The 19,809-nt window shown below is 36.2% G+C and overlaps 1 protein-coding gene across 6 annotated transcripts in view; it reads right to left on the bottom strand.

Annotated features, from left to right (window-relative positions):
- Window positions 1-19,809, bottom strand: part of PAPOLA (poly(A) polymerase alpha) — a 58,913-nt gene that overhangs the window by 8,289 nt on the left and 30,815 nt on the right. For 3 of the 6 annotated variants that reach the window (XM_046009282.1, XM_046009286.1, XM_046009284.1), the window contains exons 11-18: window positions 19,600-19,720; window positions 18,589-18,673; window positions 13,576-13,629; window positions 12,941-13,060; window positions 11,370-11,479; window positions 7,025-7,146; window positions 2,882-3,024; window positions 196-293 (exon numbers count right to left, since the gene is read on the bottom strand). In XM_046009282.1, the coding sequence (XP_045865238.1) occupies window positions 196-293; window positions 2,882-3,024; window positions 7,025-7,146; window positions 11,370-11,479; window positions 12,941-13,060; window positions 13,576-13,629; window positions 18,589-18,673; window positions 19,600-19,720 (853 nt within the window). Of the gene's footprint in view, window positions 1-195; window positions 297-2,881; window positions 3,025-7,024; window positions 7,147-11,369; window positions 11,480-12,940; window positions 13,061-13,575; window positions 13,630-18,588; window positions 18,674-19,599; window positions 19,721-19,809 lie in introns of all 6 variants that reach the window. The other 3 variants (XM_046009281.1, XM_046009285.1, XM_046009283.1) reach the window with 1 other exon arrangement.

Genomic DNA, 19,809 nt, shown 5'->3' with positions numbered 1-19,809 from the left:
GTAAATCCTGTCAACAGCAAGTTACAAGCAAAGCTTTCAGTCTCTGAGTTTTATTTTATCTCATTGATAATACACAGTAACATTAAAAAACTGAATTCGAACCACTTAATCAACAAATAAAGCTACCCTTCGAAATGAAGGCTAACACCAAATACTGTGTGAGGATTCTCAAGCCTGTCAACCCCATCTCCTTACCCCCTGAGCTTTCACTGGAATTTACTTGTGGCACAGAAACTTCAGTAGCCTGTATGTTGGTCACAGATGCTGCTGTTACAGCTGGAGCAGGACTGTTTCTGCTAAAAAAAAAAAAAAAAGAAGGTGAAAAACGCAAACAGGAAAGAAGTATAAAATTCCGTAACAAAATTTAATATGGAAATTATTACTTGAAGGAAATGATTCTTTGTTTTACTTCTGTGTATATATCAGTAACTGTCTTTATTTGATAAATACGACCAACACCCCAAAGCACTCACTCTAAAGCAGTGCTGTCCCAAAGAACCCTCTGGAACAATGTCTCACGGCTGTGCTATCCAGTACGGTAGTCACCATACAGATACAGCTACTCTGCACTTGATATATGGCTGGTGAGAAACTGAGTATTTAATTTTATTTAATATTAATAAATTTAAATCACCACATGGGGCTAGGGACTAGCCTATTAAACAGGACAATTTTAAAAACAATCTGTATCTGATTTGGGGGAAAAGACTTAATGGTTCTGAGGTTTAAGAAAATCCTGTCTAAGGCTATAAATAAGAAGATGGTCTAAGAAACAGAAATAAATTTCTGCATACAAAATCTAAGGGCTCGTGACACCCTGAAAGACCACCCAGTGGCCCAGATAAACAACAAAGGCTTTCAAAGCCATCCCTCCTCTTCTATGTTCTGGATCCTACTCCTTCCTGTCATTTCAGGAAACTGAAATCATCCATCCTTTATCTCTTCAAGTTTTTTGTCTCAAATAAATCCTATCGCAGTTAAATAATCTCATTTTAATTACCCCTTGAAGGAAAAACAAAGGCACAAAGACCTCTGGTTCTTCTCACTCCCTCGGCTACAGCTGGCACTGTGCAACTGTGGAACAATGACGCCCTGACAAGGCGGCAGCAAGAAAGGACTTCGACTTTTGGTGCCTACAAGACATTTGCATTTAACCAGAGCTGTAGCTTATTAAAGCTTTGGAGTTCATGGGGCGCCCGGATGGCTCAGTCGATTAAATGTCCATCACTTGGTTTCAGCTCAGGTCATGATCTTGGGGCCCTGGGATTGAGCCCTGTTTCGGGCTCTGTGCTCAGCACGGGGTCTGCTGGATTCTCACTCTTCCTTTCTCTCTGTCCCTCCCATTCATGCTTTCCCAAATAAATAAATCTTAAAAAAAAAAAAAAAAAAAAAAGTTTTGGCGTTCACTGGTACACAGAAGTAAAGGAAGTCAACAAGCGCAGATGATCCCACTCCCCCAGGGAGAATACTGAGCCAGGACAAGAGCACCCTTAAAGGCACACATCTAATGATCTAAACAGAGAGAGCGAGCTGGCTAGAGCACCACCACAGATGCAGAAAGAAAACCAGAAAGAGCTGGCAAAATGGTTAGTGCCTAATAAATACTCAAAATATGCTAAGCAAATATACAATTACAACTTAAAATCCAGAAGTCTTATTTACAGATGTTACTCAGTATTACATAGGAAACTACTGTTGTTTAAAAGCTTCTGAAGTTACTTACTTACTTATTACAAATCCCTTTGAAGGTAACCTAGTATTTCCATTAAAAATAAGAAAGACTCTACAAGGATACACTGGAAAAATTTACAGAAGATTAAACATAAATACGGCTTTTTGTGTTCTAGTTCTAGCCACCATAGCCATGTTATTTCGTTCGTTAACAAAAATGCTTAGCTGTGTTAAATGATTTTAAAGACACTTAATTCTTTAAAAAAAAAAAAGTTTCCTGTAATTAAAAGCAGCCCACAAAGACCTTCACCTTCCTTAGAAGACCCCTAGTATGTCCACACATCTGCTCCCCAGCTATCCAGATGTAAGCAGCCCCAGGACAGAAAGGCGATTTTTTCCCTTTTGTCCATTCTCCTTAGTACCATACAGTTCCCTGGAGGCAGGAGAAGCCTCAATACAGATCTTTCTTAAGACGGGGTTACGTCCAGTTAAACCCACCATAAACTGAAAATACCTTAAGTCGAAAATGCATTTAATACACATAACCACCAAACATGACAGCTTAGCATAGCCTACCTTAAACATGCTCTGGACACTCTCATTAGCCTACCATTGGGCAAAACCACCTAACACAAAGCCTGTTTTATAATAAAGTGTTAACTATCCCCTGTAATTTATTGAATATTGTACTAAGAGGGAAAAACAGAATGGGTGCAGGGGTGCAGAATGGTTGTGGGCGTAGTGGCTGCTGACCCTGGGAGCGCAGGGCTGACTGGGAGCTATGGCTCACTGCTGTGCCAGGTACCCCAAGAAACTGTCGTACGGTGGTGTACTGCTACCCTAGAAAAGGTCAAAATTCAGACTTCAAATTATGGTTTCCACTGACTGTGTACTGCTTTTACACCGCTGTGAAGTCAAAACATCTGAAGTCAAACCATGTTAGTCAGGGACCATCTATACGTGAAATGTGAGGGATTACAGCACTAACATTCATTCACATCTGAATAAGATACACCTGTCTCAAGAACAGAATCCAAGTATGACACAATAGGATAAAAAAAATTACTTTCCCCCCAAAATAAGTTTAATTGCTATCTTTAAAGAATCGGAAGGAATAAAAATCATATGCTAAATAGATGACTCTAACAAGAGGATTCATCAAATGCGTTTAGCGAACAGCAAGTCCACTTCACTCCCTCAATTTCCTTACCCCTGAGAGCTGCCAGAACTGTTCAATGGACTGGTCTTCATAGCACTCGTAGGTGAAGGCACAGACATGCTGTTGTCACTGTCCATAGACAAGTCGAGGCTGCTGTCATTCAGAGGTGTCAATCTGACACCTTCTGTTGAATGCTGCAATTAATAAAATATTTAGTCAAATATATATTTTAACCATATCTTTGAAACATGAACATCTTTTACTTTGATAAATGATTCCTACTACACAGCATAAATTAGTGCATGAAAGCTCAGAAGTGTCATGTTGACTTATAATACAAGGTGAAGATTTGGTAGATACACACCTTCTGACTTTTAAGAGGACTGACTACACTACAATTCTTCCATGGGAGAAAAAGGGAGAAAGGAATGCTACATTAAACGTACACATTCTCCACAAGATACACTGCACACTAAAAAGCACAATAATGTGAAAACACATGGATCTTAACTCAGACAACTCTAAATATATACAGACACATACACATATAAGGAAAAAAGTCAATGATAAACCCAATGCTAGCATGAGTATCTCTGGCTTTGGGGATTGTGACCAATTTCTAATTATTCTACAATGAACATAAAATTGTGTAATATCAAAAAAATTATCAAATAAGTAGAGCATAGTACCACTTCTAAACATCTATAAATAAATGAGGCTCTCTCAAAAGAAAGAATTTCTGGTGCTCTGACTGCCAACTTAGAATTTTAACACGGTACATCTAATAGTATAAATTATCCTGTGAAAATAGAAACAGCAGAAATAACTTCCTGAAAGTGAAACCTAATATCCACATGTAAATCCTAATGCTAGTCCTGCTTCTCAAAAATCAAAGCACTAAACATGTTACTTAATATAGGAAAACCAAAATAAAGCATGATTTCTAAAGAACTTAGTTTCCGTTTCTACAACCAATAGTATTGCAATATCAAATTGATTTCTTCAGCTTTTTTTTCCAGAATACTTTTTAGCCTTGGTGCTCCACTTACCTACAGAAACATTTTAATGGAAACGACTGCATTGCTGACAAAAACCCATTTCCCATACATGCGTGTGTGTGTGTGTGTCTGTGTGTGTCTGTGTGCGCTCTAGTTCCCCAAATGACAAGACATTCTTTGATCTAGCACTATGGACATTACTTTTGTACATAAACCAATATTAATCAAATGGGGATGATGAGACCTGGCAGAATGGAGAGGAAGAGAAAGTAATGCCACATGTTTATGAAGTCAGTTGTGAAAAGAATTTTCTAATGAGCTTCTTTCCTATGCAAAAATGCTACCAATTTCACTCTCCACCAGTGTACAGTGACTAAATTATAGTTATTCTACATAGTTAACCTCCCTGCCCAGATGATCAAACTGCTGTGAGACAACAGGCCACTGCTGAGGATGATCTGTGAACCTAAAGGTTTTAACTGGCTGGTTTGAACACAAAACAGTTGCTGTACTTTGCCTGTGTCTATACCAAGTTTGGCACGAGAGATTTCAGTACCAAGATAACTTAAATGTTCTATCCACACTTTCTAATAAAAGATAAATAATGACAGAACATACCACAAAGAGAAATAAACACACATGCTTTGCACTGAAACCTATGCACATCTCCTATTATACAACCATGGGCGTATTTTTTTTTTTTTTTTTAATTTGATAGACAGAGATTGCAACTAGTCAGAGAGGCAGGCAGGGAGAGAGAGGAGGAAGCAGGCTCCCTGCCGAGCAGAGAGCCGGACGCGGGGCTCGATCCCAGGACCCTGGGATCATGACCTGAGCGGAAGGCAGAGGCTTTAACCCACTGAGCCACCCAGGCGCCCCCATGGGCGAATTTATTAACCACTTGGTTTCTTCTCTTAGACAATACCTGTGGGTTGTTGTATCATTAAAAACATAGAAAAACATTCATACAGTGCTTTGCAAACAGCAGTTAATAAAAAAGGAAGTAATCAAGAGTCTAAGAAAAGATTCATGGATCTAGATTTCTAGATACTACTTCTAAAAACAAGAAAGTGCTTTTTTACTAGTGGCAACTTAGAAATAATCCAAATGATGTCAAATAAAGTACAGATATAATCATACTATAGCCACACAAAGAAATACTAAGCAGCCACACAGTATCTGTAATGTAATATAATCTGGACACATAATAAACACCCAAAAAGCAGGTCACAAAAGGGCATGTACCATCAAAAACCTTTTAAAAATCCCTATGACATGTGATTACATATGTGCACCAAGAGACTTTGTAGAAACACACACTGGAATGTGAAAAGTGGCTATTACTGGGTGATGAGAGTACGGTTAAGCTTTATTTGATAATTAACAAAGTTTAGATTAAGTAAGTTATTTCTGAATGCTAATAATCCTTTTTGTTTCTAGAAGATTATATTTAGATACATAATACCTTAAGAAATAGAATAAAAATAAAATTTATTTAAACTATACATTTGTTGTTTCAAATATCAACAATACCAAGTGAACAGGGGTTTTAAAAGATAATCAGAGAATAAAGGGTTCTGGAAAATCTAATTACCTCAGACATAAATAGATGCTTTAATAAAACAGAAATAGCTAAATAACGTTAAAGAACATAACAATCTATTTACATTGACTTCTGAAAACACACAAAATGTTTATATACTTTTACATGGAGTAACACATTAAAGTATGGTTGCTTAAACTCATTAACACCACCAAGGGACAATCAGAAGACAAATCTCTGGCTTGATATTCTAGTTTAAAAATAAAATTATTCAATGGCAAACTTTATGTGTATTTTATTACAAATAAATAAAATGGCTTGAGAAAAAACAGTACTTTTTGCCACTTTCTAGATTATTTAGTTAACTCACAAAAGCATTAGGATGAGAAGAAAACAAGTCACATAAAGGCTTTAATGTACTAAGTTACTTTAAAAAACAAAAGTGCCTTTTAAAACTGCATTTCAGACCAGACTACAAAAGCAAGCACCTCTACCCTCAAGTTATGGAGATAGCAACAGAAACAAATACGAGCATTTGCTATGTGCTAAGCACCAGTCGAAACCACTTTCTACAGGTATTAACTCATTTCCTCCTCACAAAATATCTAATGAGGACTATTATCTTAATTTTAGAGAAGAAGCAAATCAAGAACATAGTGTTCATTATACAGGTGGCCCAAGTCACAGCAGGGAAGCAGTGGCATTGAAACTGAACCAGCCTATCTACTCCAAAGTTCTCCTTGATTTAGATGCTTATATCATACTATATGCTATACTTTTCTTTCATATTCTCTTAAATAATATATTGTTTTACATTTTTTAAACTTGTAAAATTAAAATTATAAATTAAATACATATTCATCAGAACCTTTTAACTGAACATACTAATATATGTAGCTCTAACCCACTCATTTTCACTGCAATGTATATTCCATTACAGAAATTATTCTATTTCTTGAAATAGAATTTTTGAAATCACATTCTTGAAATCAAATAAAGTAAAAATGTAACTGTCATCTCTGCACTAAAATTCTAGTATGTCCTTTACAGTAAGTTTAAATAAGAAAAATATGTCCTTTATAGCTATTTAAAGAAAAAATTTAATAAGTAAGTCAGTAAATAAATAAATAAAAGAAAAATATGGCTGTAAGTTATTTGACAGGAAGCACTATTACCAGAATGACATACTACAAAACATTAACTCTGGTCACCTCTGTTTGTGATCTTTACATTCAATAACTTAATTTTTCAATAATACACATCTATACTCTTAATAAAACAAAGCCATTTTATAAAAAGTCACGTAATTTATCCACATGTTACCTAATTTACTTTTTAAAGGAAAGGAAATTAGCTACTGATGTGGGTATTAAATGGATAAAAACAGAAGACTCTGAGAGAGACTATAAGCCTATGTAAAACAAGGACAGGAAGCATCCTCACTAGTCTGTCTGAGGTCTCCAAGTACGTGCAAGAAACACTACTGGGAGCAAGGTTTCACATAATGGAACTGTTCCCTGGAACAGATTTTTAAAATGCTGTGATCTACTTCAAACATGACTTAAATGGAGTCTAAATGCTGAAGTAGGTATAGACTGAACACAGTAAAAACATTATGCTAGTAATGCTCTTGTAAGTACTTTCTAAATTTACCTTTTTCTTCTTCTGAAGAACATGACTAGGTAGCAGCTGATGGAGTTGCTTTCTTTTTACATGCATTGCCGCAATTTTCATGTCCACCTCAAACATCTTGCTGTTTATTGCTTGCCTATAAACTACACAATTAGGAAATTGTTACAAGAAACAGAAACATTTTAACAAAGACAGTTAAACCAGGATAAGCTATTCTAAGTAAGGATCACTTTGTATCAATCCTGTGCATAAAACCATCAGGACAAAAATTACCTCTCATCTGACATAATCCATTGCCTAATCAAACTCTTAAGTACCTTCTATACCACGAGGTCTATACAATGAATAAAAGCACAAAGTATACTAACTCTTCCAGTTAATTACTCTTAAAATAATAACTTTAAAGAGGAACTCTTTAAGAAAAAGCAGAATTTGGGGGGCATAAAGGACTTCTTCATACCTATTTGTGCTACCACTATTATTTAAAATTCTAGCCCAATTATGTAACAAATGCAGCCAAAGTCAAACTTACTGATTAAACCCAAAGATACCCTTTCAAGAATGTGCAGGATAAAACTAAGTATCTACCATCTTCTATTGTACAATAACTCAAATAAGAGAGGTCACAGGTGCAAAAAGAAAATGCTAAAAATAAATTCATCCAATAAGTTCCAGAAAATCCCCAAATGGAAAAATTCATTCACTCAGTCATATGACAAATTATTTACTGAGCACCTATACTATATCACACTGTTCTGGGCATGGGGGATACAGCAGAGAATAAGAGACCAAAAGAACTTCGAGTCTACATTCTAGTAGGGACAATACAATAAACAGGAAACAACGAAGTAAAAAATAACTCATATCAAATGATGATAGTGCTACGGAGAAAAACTGAGTAGGGAAGAAAACAAGAAGCTCAGCATAGAAACTGAGAGGACATCAGAGCGGAGACTGAAATCAAAGTGAAGTAAGCAAAGATAACTGATGGGACTGCATTCCAGGGAGATCCAAGGTCAAAGACAAAATGTCCTCAGGGGCACGCCTGGGTGGCTAAGTAGGTTAAAGCCTCTGCCTTTGGCTCTGGTCATGATCCCAGGGTCCTGGGATCGAGCCCCGCGTCCGGCTCTCTGCTCAGCAGGGAGCCTGCTTCCCTCTCTCTCTCTCTGCCTACTTGTGATCTCTGTCTGTCAAGTAAATAAATAAAATCTTAAAAAAAAAAAAATGTCCTCAGCTGAGAGCATGTCTGGGATGTTTGAAGAACAACAAAAAGGCCACTGGAGAGAAGAAAAAAATCAAAATCCATAATCCCTTGAGAGCAATTCTAGAAATCCCAAAAGCTCCCAAAACACAAGTTCTTGTCAAAATTGGCACCAAAACTCATCTGGTAACAACAAACCCTGATCTAACCTATTTGTGGCTATATGGTCTCTACCTTTGCTTAATGTGAATCCCGAACAGTTCCCTGAAGAAATGCTAACTGTCAATGACTACCAAATGTTGCTCCAAGCCCTACAAGGAATATTACTTACTAACTTTATTACCTTTCTGGCCCTAAGACATATGGATAAAGGATTTTAAACTTACAACAGGAAATGAGGTCAGAGACATAATGAGAAGGCCAGATTAGGCAAAAGCTTGCAAACCACAGTAAAGAAGGACTTGAACTTCTTTCCAAATGAGTATGGTAGCCAGTACAGGTTTCAAGCAGGCAAGACATGATCTGGCTTATTATCATTTTGTATGCTGGATGAGAATAACTATTATCCCATTAGCAGCTGGGCTAGGACAGGCCAGAGAAACTGTAGTTAATGAGAGTAATACAACAGAACAATGATAAATGGCTTGGACTAGTGGGAAAGCAGCAGATAGCAATTAGTAGCAGGAATCTCAACGGATACTAAAAGTAGAGACAAAAGGATTCTTCATCAAATTATGAGAAAAGCAGGAGTCAAAGAGGACGCTAAGATTTCTAGCTTGAACAACTACAGGGATATAGCTGCCAATACCTGAGATCAAAAAGATCTGAAGAGAAGTTGGAATTCCGAGACTGGAAATAAGAATTTGAGTACTGAACATATTGCATGTTTTATTAGAAAATCCCACAAAGAATGCAAGCTGGTGTAGCCACTCCTGAAAACAACATGGAGGTTCCTCAAAAGGAACTTTTTGGGGAGAGCCCGATGCAGGACTCGATCCCAGGACCATGACCCGAGCCAAAGGCAGAGGCTTTAACCTACCCGAGACCCAGCAATTGCACTACTGGGTATTCCTCAAAGATACAGATGTAGTGATCCGAAGGGGCATGTGCAGCCCAGTGTTTACAGCAGCAATGTCCACAAGAGCCAAAGTATGGAAAAGAGCCCAGATGTCCATCAACAGATGAGATGAATGGATAAAGATGATGTGGTGTATATATATCCAATGGAATACTACTTGGTCATCAAAAAAAAAAAATCTCGCCATCTCCAACAATGTGGATGAAACTAGAGGGTGTTATGATAAGCAAAGTAAGTCAATCATATGAACGTAAGACAGTTATCATATAATCTCGCAGATATGTGGAATTTAGGAAACAAAATAAAGGATCATGGGGGAAGAGAGGAAAAAATAAAACAAGACAAAATGACAGAGGGAGACAAATCCTAAGAAACTCTTAAGCATAAGAAACAAACAGGATTGCTGGAGGGGAGAAGGGTGGGGAGGATGGGCTAACTGGGTGATGGACACTAAGGAGGGATGTGATGTCATGAGTACTGGGTGTGATCTAAGACTGATGAATCACGAATCTCTACCTCTGAAACCAATAATACATTATAGGTTAACTGAATTTTTTAAAAAAATAAATTAAAAAAAAAAAAAAGAAAAAATCCCACAAAGGGGGAGCCTGGGTGGCTCGATCGTTTAAGCATCTGCCTTCCACTCAGGTCGTAACGTCAGGCTGCTGGGATGGAGCCCCACATGGGGCTCTCTGGTCAGCGGGGAGCCTGCTTCTCCTTCTCCCTTTGCCCCTACCCCCTGCTTGTGCAGGGTTGTACACACTCGCTCACACTCTAATAAAAGCTTAAAATAAAAAGAAAGAAAGAAAGAAAAAAGAAATTCCCACAAAGTATTCCATTAAAATGTTTCAAGATCCAGGACAACTAAACACTTCCCTCCCAAAATAAAAATTCCTTGAAAATCCTGATGGTTCATTAGCATAACCTTCGGTAAAAAATTGAGATGAAATGCACAAAACAAATTATCTAATTCAAGTATCTCTACACGATTTCTTAGTTTATAGTTCAAGTTGACATCAGAATTTTTACTCTGGAAAAACACACTTCTGCAGTGTTCAGTAATGGAGTTACCACCCTCCAAATCACATCCTAAAAAAATCTGTATGAGTGTCTTTATTGTCCGTTATTAAGGGTTCCTACTTGCTAGGGACATGAAATATCCTTCAGTGTTCTCAGTGTTCCTCACCAAGAATTGTGCCATATGCCACTTACATTCCTAAAAATGAAAAACCTACTTATCAATTATTTAAGAAAAATCAACTCAATTTTTCATAAAAGCAGAATATTTTTAATCTGAATTAAGGCAACTACCATGGGTCTCATTTAAAGTTCATCTTGTTTCATTTGAAAACCTGAAATGCTACTGGAGCACCAACAGCAAGGCTGCTGACGGCCAGCATCACCACAGACAGCACCCGCACCGCCAGGAGCAGCTCCCGCACCGCCAGGAGCAGCTCCCGGACGGCACACCGCTAGTGATCCCACACACAGTGCAACCGCCTTCCAGTCGCCGCAGCCGCATGTTCATCTCTGTCTCTATACATATTTACCATTCCCTTGAAAAGCTGTACATCTGTGTATAGCCTTTGCTTCTGTGGACTACACCCATTTGTTCTTTAGAAAAACTATTCTATCTCAGTTCTCTCTCTCAGGGTACAGGTCAATCTGAAATGTAGCTCTAATCACCTGATACTCTACCTGTGAATCAACACTTGAGTCTATATATTTGACACAAAGAATAAAATTTCCTCCATCACCAGAAGTCTAGCTTTGTCAATGGCTAAGCTTCAAGATTACTGAGGCAGTCACAGACTGACTCAGTCTTCTACAAAATCAAATACTCTTCTAACTTAATAACTGTGAACAAATTAAAATGATCCTACTTAACTTTAAAGCTACAATACCAAAAAAACCCCTTTGTACATTAGACATCACTGAAACTAATAACTAACATTACGATTATTCTGATAATCACTGTTTAATTTTCCCAAGTAAATTAACAGTTATTGCAAATATTACTATGGTGCACATGAAGACAAATTAAAATATGCAAGTTACGTGTTTGGATCATCCAAGGAGAGATATACCTGTATCTGTGAAAGACTGAATATCATAGGTGAGATCAACACTGAGATTTTCTGAGTTTTCTGTTTTTTTAAACACTAACCCAATCACCCACATCGTGCGAAATTCTTCCCTGCAAAGTAAGAAAAGTGTTACTATTTTATCAAGATTTCATGACAATGTTATCAATGGGGTTGACAACCTGAGGTATGCGGAAGAACTTGGAATACAAATGTGTCAGCAAACTAAGTAAAGTTCTAAACCAAAACTCCATCAAAACTCCCCCCACCCAATGCCTGTCCTTCATATTCCTATGACTACATACACAGGGTACTGACAGCCAATGTTAATGATGATCCCAAATACAAAAGGCACAACAAAATTATCTTCAAACTGAAAAAGGAAAAGGAATAATGCATTTTAGAAAAATCTCAAAGAAGGAATATTCTAGACAAAAATTTTAACTAGAACATATAATCCTTAAAATTTTAAAACTCAGCTGAAAAGGTGGCATGAGGGGCACCTGGGTGGTGCAGTTGGTTTGAGCATCTGACTATTGGTTCGGGCTCAGGTTGTTATCTCATGGGTCACGGGACTGAGCCCCACGCTGGGCTCTGCACTCAGCACAGTCTGCTTGGGTTTCTCTCTCCCTCTCCCTGTGCTCCTTTTCCCCCCGACCCCTGCTCGCTCTCTCTCTCTCTCTCCAAAACAAATAAACCTTTTTTTAGAAAAGAGAAAGAAGAAAGATGACATGAAAGTAATTTGACTACAGCACAATAGTAGGAACGATGGGTGATTCAGGTACTTTTGAACACTCAATGATCTATGTGCTGAATGGATCAGTCTTTTAATAAGTAAGACTGCAGCAACAAAAAGTGATAAAAAGCTCACATAACAACTCTTTTACAGGACTGCAAAAGAAAATAATCTCTATCAACAAATCAGAGTAATTGCCATACCACTGTCACAAAATCTCAAAGGATCGGTTTTCCTACATTTTTCAATCTTTCTTTAATGCTACTTTATCTTTTTTAACTCCCTTCACCTTCCAAATGCAATGAAGTATAGGCAAAGTAGAATCTCAAGTAAGTAATACAGGAACTGAACCAGAAATTGAAAGACCCTTAAAAGAATAATGGGAGCCTTTTATTAACAGATCTTCCCAGTGTTCCAGAATCTAACACAAATCAGATTTTTGCAAGGTAAATTGAAAGCATGTTCTCTCTTTGAAAAAATTAAGATGAAAAGCAAGACATATTTGGGATAGCAGCTATTCTGACGACCACTATATAGCACGGGTGAGAAGTTTCAAGAAATGCTAAAAGGCAGATATGCATCATTTGAACTCTAATTGGTTAATAGGTATATCATTAGACTATTATCAGAGAAAAGTATTTTAATATTAATTTTTCTCAAGAAATAATTTTTCTCCTGTTTCCAATCTGGAAAACCTAATCTACTAATCTCAAATTGGTTTTGTGCCATATATGATCAACAGAATGGTGGACTCTAGTTATTAAAAACTGCCTAAGCTTCTATGAGCACAAGTTAAAAAGGAGGGAAGGAAACTAGATGAAATCAGAAGACTGCTTACTTGTCAGGATTTTCTTTGGGTGCTGGAAATGACTGGGGATTCACATGCGCCAGCGTAATAAATTCATTCTTCTCCAAACTGCCAACCAGGATTCGGATTTTTGATTCCACCAAGCCCACCCTGAACAAATGTCACTTAGTATTAATGAAAGTTCTGGTTAATTTAAAAAATAAAATAAAATGCGCAAAGTCAAATACGTTTATACCAAGCAGTAAAATGAAGATGATACTTAAATACATGTGAGGGCAGTTCAACCATCTGAACTCGCATAGATAAAACCAGTCTTAGGCTCTAAACAAAAATGCTGAAGCAAAACTGAGGAAGGATAATCAAGCCACATTTCAAACTAAGAAGGTTACAAAAGACATTCCTGCAAATATTTAAAAGAAAAAAATCAGTAAGCTAAAACAAAGAACTTTAAATATAGTTAATAATAGGTACGGACATCCATAAGGGAAACAAAAAACAAAGTTGTGTACGAATCCCCAAATGCCTACACTTCCGCTATAAACAGGAAAGTTCCATTTATGGATAAAACCAGACCGAATGGGAGGACAAGCTTTCTCCCATCTGCTGTGTTCTGAAGCTATCTGATTTTTGCTTATTTTCTCTGTAAAGTCTAATCTTATACTCACCATTCAAGGCGTTGTTTTTCTGTTGGTGCACTTGCTAGAAGTACAATATAATGCCTTTGGAGATAAAGACAACATGCTATTTATTTTATTTAACTGCTTTGTGCTGGATATTAACACCATAATGTAATAGTTTTGTGACAGTTCTAGATCAGTATCAGTTTAGCAAGGGGGACTGCAATCTTAAGATGTACATAAAATCCTAAAAGCTCAATTCCTGGTTTCTAACTAGTGGTGGGTTTAGCTGTTCTGAAAAAGAGTGATTTTATAAATTATCCCAAAGCAGCTTAGTTGAAGAACAATAAATAAACATTAACTGATAGTTTGGTTCAAAGACTCCAGTGGAGTACTTTATATCTATAAGCTGCTCACTAAAATATAATCTACTAAAACAAAGTTTTTTTTTAACAGAAATAATGCACCAAGTCTTTAGCCACAAAAACAAGATCACTAATTATACATACTACATCAGTAAGCTCAAAAACAGTTCAAACACACCATGCTTTTTAACTCAAATTAATAGGTAGCAAAAATTAAACTGAACACTGAAGACAGGCCTCATGATTTTTTTCAATTAACACCATAAATTTCTATTAAAAAGCAGACATGACTAACATAAGAGTAAAGAAGAAATCGGATTTTTATGCGGAATCCAATTCCATTAAATTAGAGAAAAGGCAAGTTTTCATTTTATAAAATGCCATCATAACCAAATACTAAAAATTTAAGTCTTTTTTAAAATAAACTATTTAGAACTAAAGTATAATTCATGTAATTTTATGATATTAAAAAAGTCCAGTCCAATATACTCTTCCACAGAACCCATTTTAGAGGTGCTTGAAGCCAAACTTCTTACCAGAAACTACCTCACAAAAAAAGCAGACTGACATTATCTAGTATGGGCACTAGTCTGAAATACCAGAGTACGATGGAAATTTTTAAATTAGTTAATTCTTTCTTTTTTAAAAAAGGCTAACACCCTTATCTTTCACATATTATAAATAAGGTTTCGGACCAAAACCAAATGTCCGACCTAGGCCAGAAAAAAACTAATAACCCCAGTTCAAATTAGCCATTAAAAAAAAGAGAGAGAAAGAGAGAGAAGATATTTAGGTTAGGGACAGTGAAAATGTGGCAAGTTAAAGCATTTTTTAACCATTCTTCCTTAAAATATCCATTTAATTACTTATTATTTACTCTCATTAAGTACTTGAAAAACAGTTATGATTCCTCCTAACTACGTAAACCAAGGGAGACTTGTTTATGTAGGTCATCTGTAATACAGGGTAATGCCTCTTACTGGCAGGGAAAAAGTGAAGCTCAAATGATCTAACTTCAAGTATTTATGAACTTAAGGTAACAGAGGTAGTATGTATAAATACGAAAACATGTAGACATATATGTGAATGTGCAGCTCAAATCCGTATAGACCAATACCTCCCTTACCACCAGCTTTTATTTGTTCAGCATTATTTGGATCAAACCAAATATACAGAACAAACACAGATGGCTCAAATAGAGAAGTTAATAAAAGTCACATAAAAGCACTAAAAGCTCATGCATTTCACGAACACAGAAACCCACTCTCAGAGCCCTTAAATTCTCTTAAATGCACTAAAATCCTCACAAGCTCAGTCAGCAACCTGAGCAGATTGGGCAGGTGGGGGTGGGGAGGAAGATGGAGAAGAGCTCTCTGACAGAAGCGTGACAACTTACGAGAGACAACAAACTATGAACAGGCATGTGCACAAAAAGCAAAGTTGTCTGCATTCACCTAGGACAGGGACAAAAGTCTCTCAGTCTCTAAACTACTCTTTTATCACACTATTTAAATGGATGTTGTTAATCACCACCTGAGTCTTCAACAAATGATGCACAATGTTCTCTATTTACAAAGGCAAAACATACAATCCATTTGAACATAATTTTGTTGGAATTCAAAGTTTAAAGTTTTGAAGTTTAAAAAGTTCACCTTTGGTACTTATTGTAATGAGGGAGGCCTGGGGGGTGTGGTTATGTCCTTTACTCAGCCACATCTAAGCAATTTTAAGCAAAAAAGAATATATAAACTACAATTAAGTTTAATAGAAACAACCTGCCATTAGGAATCCATTTATAAAACAAATACTCATGCAGCTAAGAAACTGAAACCAAAACACCAACCAAATTTGTTAAGTTTTTAAAACCAGAACTGGAATTCAATTCCTAAGGTCCCTATCAGAAAACAGAGAGACCAAGAAGTATTTCTAAATTTAGACTACATATGTTTTATTGCTGTCCCCAAAAATGTGATCTCCAATTTCCAACTGCCACCATCATTTATTTGCTCAAGATACTCAATTGCCTTCAGGAGACACTCTCAAGTCTTAATGCAACTCATTAACTTTCCCCCAAATTTAAAGATCTCCAGTTATCCAATAAAAAATTTTACTATAAAAATATATCTCCAATGAATTAAAACCTATTTAAAAATTCTTAAGAACAATTCAGCAGCTTTTATTACCTAGTAACATAATAAATACCTTATTTACCCAAAAAACAGTACATAAGCAGGTTTCCTGGCCATTTCATCACATTACTATTTTACCTGGGTAGTTTATAGCTCAAATATGTGCACTGAAAAATCTAATTATTTTAGAGAAAAATCCTTGTAAGTAACTCAGGACCCAAGAGTTAAAGTTCATTATTTTAAGTTTTTAAAACATTTTAAGGCTAAATTCATCTATTCACACATATTCCTTGAAATAATGAATAATTTTATACCTTAGAAAACATGCTGGCCTCTTGCTTTTACCTTTCCTTCCTCTTTTTCCTAGTGAAATGGAATACCTTAAGTATTCACATTTCCTATGTCAATGATGATTTTATTGCTACGTGTCAACTGGAATTATCTTAAAGGAAAAACGTGAAAAATGTCTTCTTATAGTTATTTAAAATTGCACAAAGCAATGTTACCCCTTTCTCTCAAGGAACACTGAGATCTTTTGGAAGATGACTTGTCTGCTTTTTTAAGAAAATGAAATTTTCCCATGCTTCACTTCCTTCCAAGAATGACAGGTAGGTGTATTACAATTTAAAATCTAAGATTCAACAAATGGCACTACTTTCAGGATATACTTCAAACAAGGCTTAACCAACTTAGACTCAAGAGAAAACGAAGGACTTCAATTCAGTTGTACAGCCAATCTGGGGGGTATTACATTTGATATGTTAAAGGAAAAATTCAAATCTATGACTACCTCTACATTCTAATGATAGTAAGCACTAGGTATTTATAGAGAGGAACATTTTTGGAGAAGTTAAAAATATAAACAGGATTTGATATAGATAAAACTAGCCCCTTACTGTCACGTTTTCAAATCTGTTTTCTCAGGACTCACAGCTATAACTTAAATTTTATGATATAATTTCCTCTATTTGTTGCTACCTCCTCAAACCTAACCATGCTTGTGAAGTTGTTTTTGATCACCTAAAATGATTTGTTTCAAGAGAACTCACTAAAGGCAATAATCTATGATCCTTCATTCAGTCCACTGAAGACTTTATAGGTACTATCTGGCGTAAAGGACAACTTAAAACTTCTAAAGACTTAAGATTAAACAAGGTTCAAAAAAAAAAAAAAAACCTTCGGAAGTTCTGGTAATGCCAATGTATTCAAACAGATGACACTATCAAGGTTTCAATTTCAACAGTTAATCTTTCTTCAAGTGAAGGAAGCCACTTGAGTACTTTCAAAAACTTCTTTCTACCCACCTTAGTCCTATGAGGAAGTGAGACAGGAAAAAGAATGAATCTAGCTTAGTCTTTAATTCTCAGGTATTAAGAGATGCTGGTATCTTTCTAAAAAACCAGTTTCTTCCTTATTCTCCATACAAGCAATTACGTACTTTGATGTTGTAGTCTTAAATATCAGAATGTGTGTTTATTAGTTTAAATGTTCAAACGTACTTCCTCAACATCAGTTAAAATAAAAAACAACAAAAAAAGTTATCCGCCAAATGGAAAAGCACAATTTATGGGGAAGAAGTAATAAACAAGAGCATTCAATGTTATGCTATTTAAATATTTACTGACAACCGTGCTCCCAGAACACAACAATTAAGCTGGCTCCATATTGCTTTTTCATGCAAAAGATACAGAAACAAAACACAGAGACATCATGAAGGTCATCATTCTTGTTTTTAATTGGGGAAATAGCATAAAGCAATCTTGCTTAGATTATTACAAAACACAATCCAACACAAGATCAAATGGTCAGGAAAGTTTCAAGCATTAAAGAAAAAAATTTTAAGTGGGACTTTGGCAAGTTTTCAGCTCAGGGCAAATAAAAGTGCAAGTCCATTTTTTTTTTAAAAAGAAAGATTTATTGTAACTTACAATTTTCATCAAAACCAACACAATCAGGCTTTTATCCTGTACTAAGGTATTAAATCATTATATTAAAACCATTCGTAAAAAATATTACACCCACTTAGATTCCAAGAAAACTATTTGTAGAAATATCTGAGGGGCTTTATTAACATTAGGGGAAAATGGTAGGCCAATCATGTGCTGTAACTAATGGAAACACTTCACTGACTCTATTCTGGCATTTTATTAGCTCTGCCTATGGTTATATAGAATCTCAATGGTAAGTTTCCAGAACTTGCAAAATACTTCGTTTCCTAAGAGAGAACAGTAACTACAGATTTTAACTGCTCACTCCTCTGCCAAGGCATATGGATTGAGAATTCTGGTGATGACTTAAAGACGCCTACAGAACGAACGTTGCTACAAATGTAGGAGTTCGGTTACACCAGGCAGCAAACTATAGGGGCTACACTTCACCTCAACAAAGGAAAAATAAAGGGTTTACTCAAAACAGTACACCCTCTGTGACAGGAAGGAAAATTCTATGGAAGATGTTTAAAGGAAAATTAAAAACTACGTTAGTCTAGCGAGAAGAGATGTCACATATGCGACCATTAAACCATTACTTAAGAGAGCAACATGTCTGACATGCCTTAAAATACATACTTGTACTTTTGAAAGAAGTTTGGAGCTTCAAAAAGTTTGGACCACTCTGCCTTACTCAGCAAAATTTCATCTGTGATAGCAAGACCTAAATTAAAAACATATTAAAATGTTGGCATGCTTCGGTCTAACAATCTAGAATTTTAAAGATCTTAAACATACCACATGCATTCACTATAATCCTAAAACCGTAACTTTAACAAATAGCAATTTCAGTCTATGATCTTAGAGCGTAGAGATTTTCACATACACACTTTTCAAGAAGGTGGAGGAGTTTTTGAGAGCCAGATTTCTGGTAAATTACCATTACTCTAAATGCCATGCTCATAGGATGGCTCTCTCCAAAAGTGAAGCACTGTAGTTAACCAAGAAAGAAAAATTTCCCATAAGCTCTGATTCTGGCCTTTCTAAAAACAAGCTTCCTGATGTTTCTAAGCAACATTCTCCCACGAAGAGAAAAGAATTTTACACTCCTAAGTTTGAAGTTGGTGGTGGTACAGCTACTTCTCTTTCCATGACTATTATCAACCAAATCAAATAATCCTGTTCCAGCTACTTCCCTCAAAGACCATTTTTGGCAATGAAATTGGAACAGTACTGCTGGGATTCCAAAAGTTTACAGGTTCTTCCAAATAACAGGCATCTTGGCCCCAATCCTGCTCAGAGTATAGAGCTTGCTGAAAGCATCTCTTGTGTCAAAAGTGGAGACAAGCTGGTATCATTTCAAAACTTGACAAGGCAACCGCATAGCATTAAAAGTAGCCCATGAAGGGCCACCTAAGGGGAGAGCTTTAAATTGGTTAACTTTCTAGTCTATAATCAAAAATAATTTTGCCTCAAAGGATAAAAACTGAGTTTTTCAAGTCAATTCTCAAATACATACTGTAATCAATAAAGACCAAAACCCACTTCAGTGACTGCTTTCTTCACTTTAAACTGCATAGCCAACTACTGGGTCTACAATGGTATGTAGATCCTTGGTGTATAAAGGAGAGCATAAGGATAAACACTTACCTTGTTTAAACTCCTCAACCATGACCATCCGTGTTGAAACGGACACATTGTACGTGGAGTTCTGTTGTGGGTATGCTGGTGTAATTATAGGCATAAGATGGTACCTATCACTGGGGTTTACCTACATACAACAACAGCCAATCAGTTTCTTCAAGTACATATGCAACAGACACTTGGACTTTTTACCCCTTGTTAAACTGAACCAATGAT

Source organism: Meles meles, chromosome 6, assembly GCF_922984935.1.
Source record: "Meles meles chromosome 6, mMelMel3.1 paternal haplotype, whole genome shotgun sequence".
Taxonomy (NCBI): Eukaryota; Metazoa; Chordata; class Mammalia; order Carnivora; family Mustelidae; genus Meles; species Meles meles.
The sequence above is the reverse complement of the archived record's forward strand: the minus strand, read 5'-3'. Positions and strand labels throughout refer to the sequence as shown.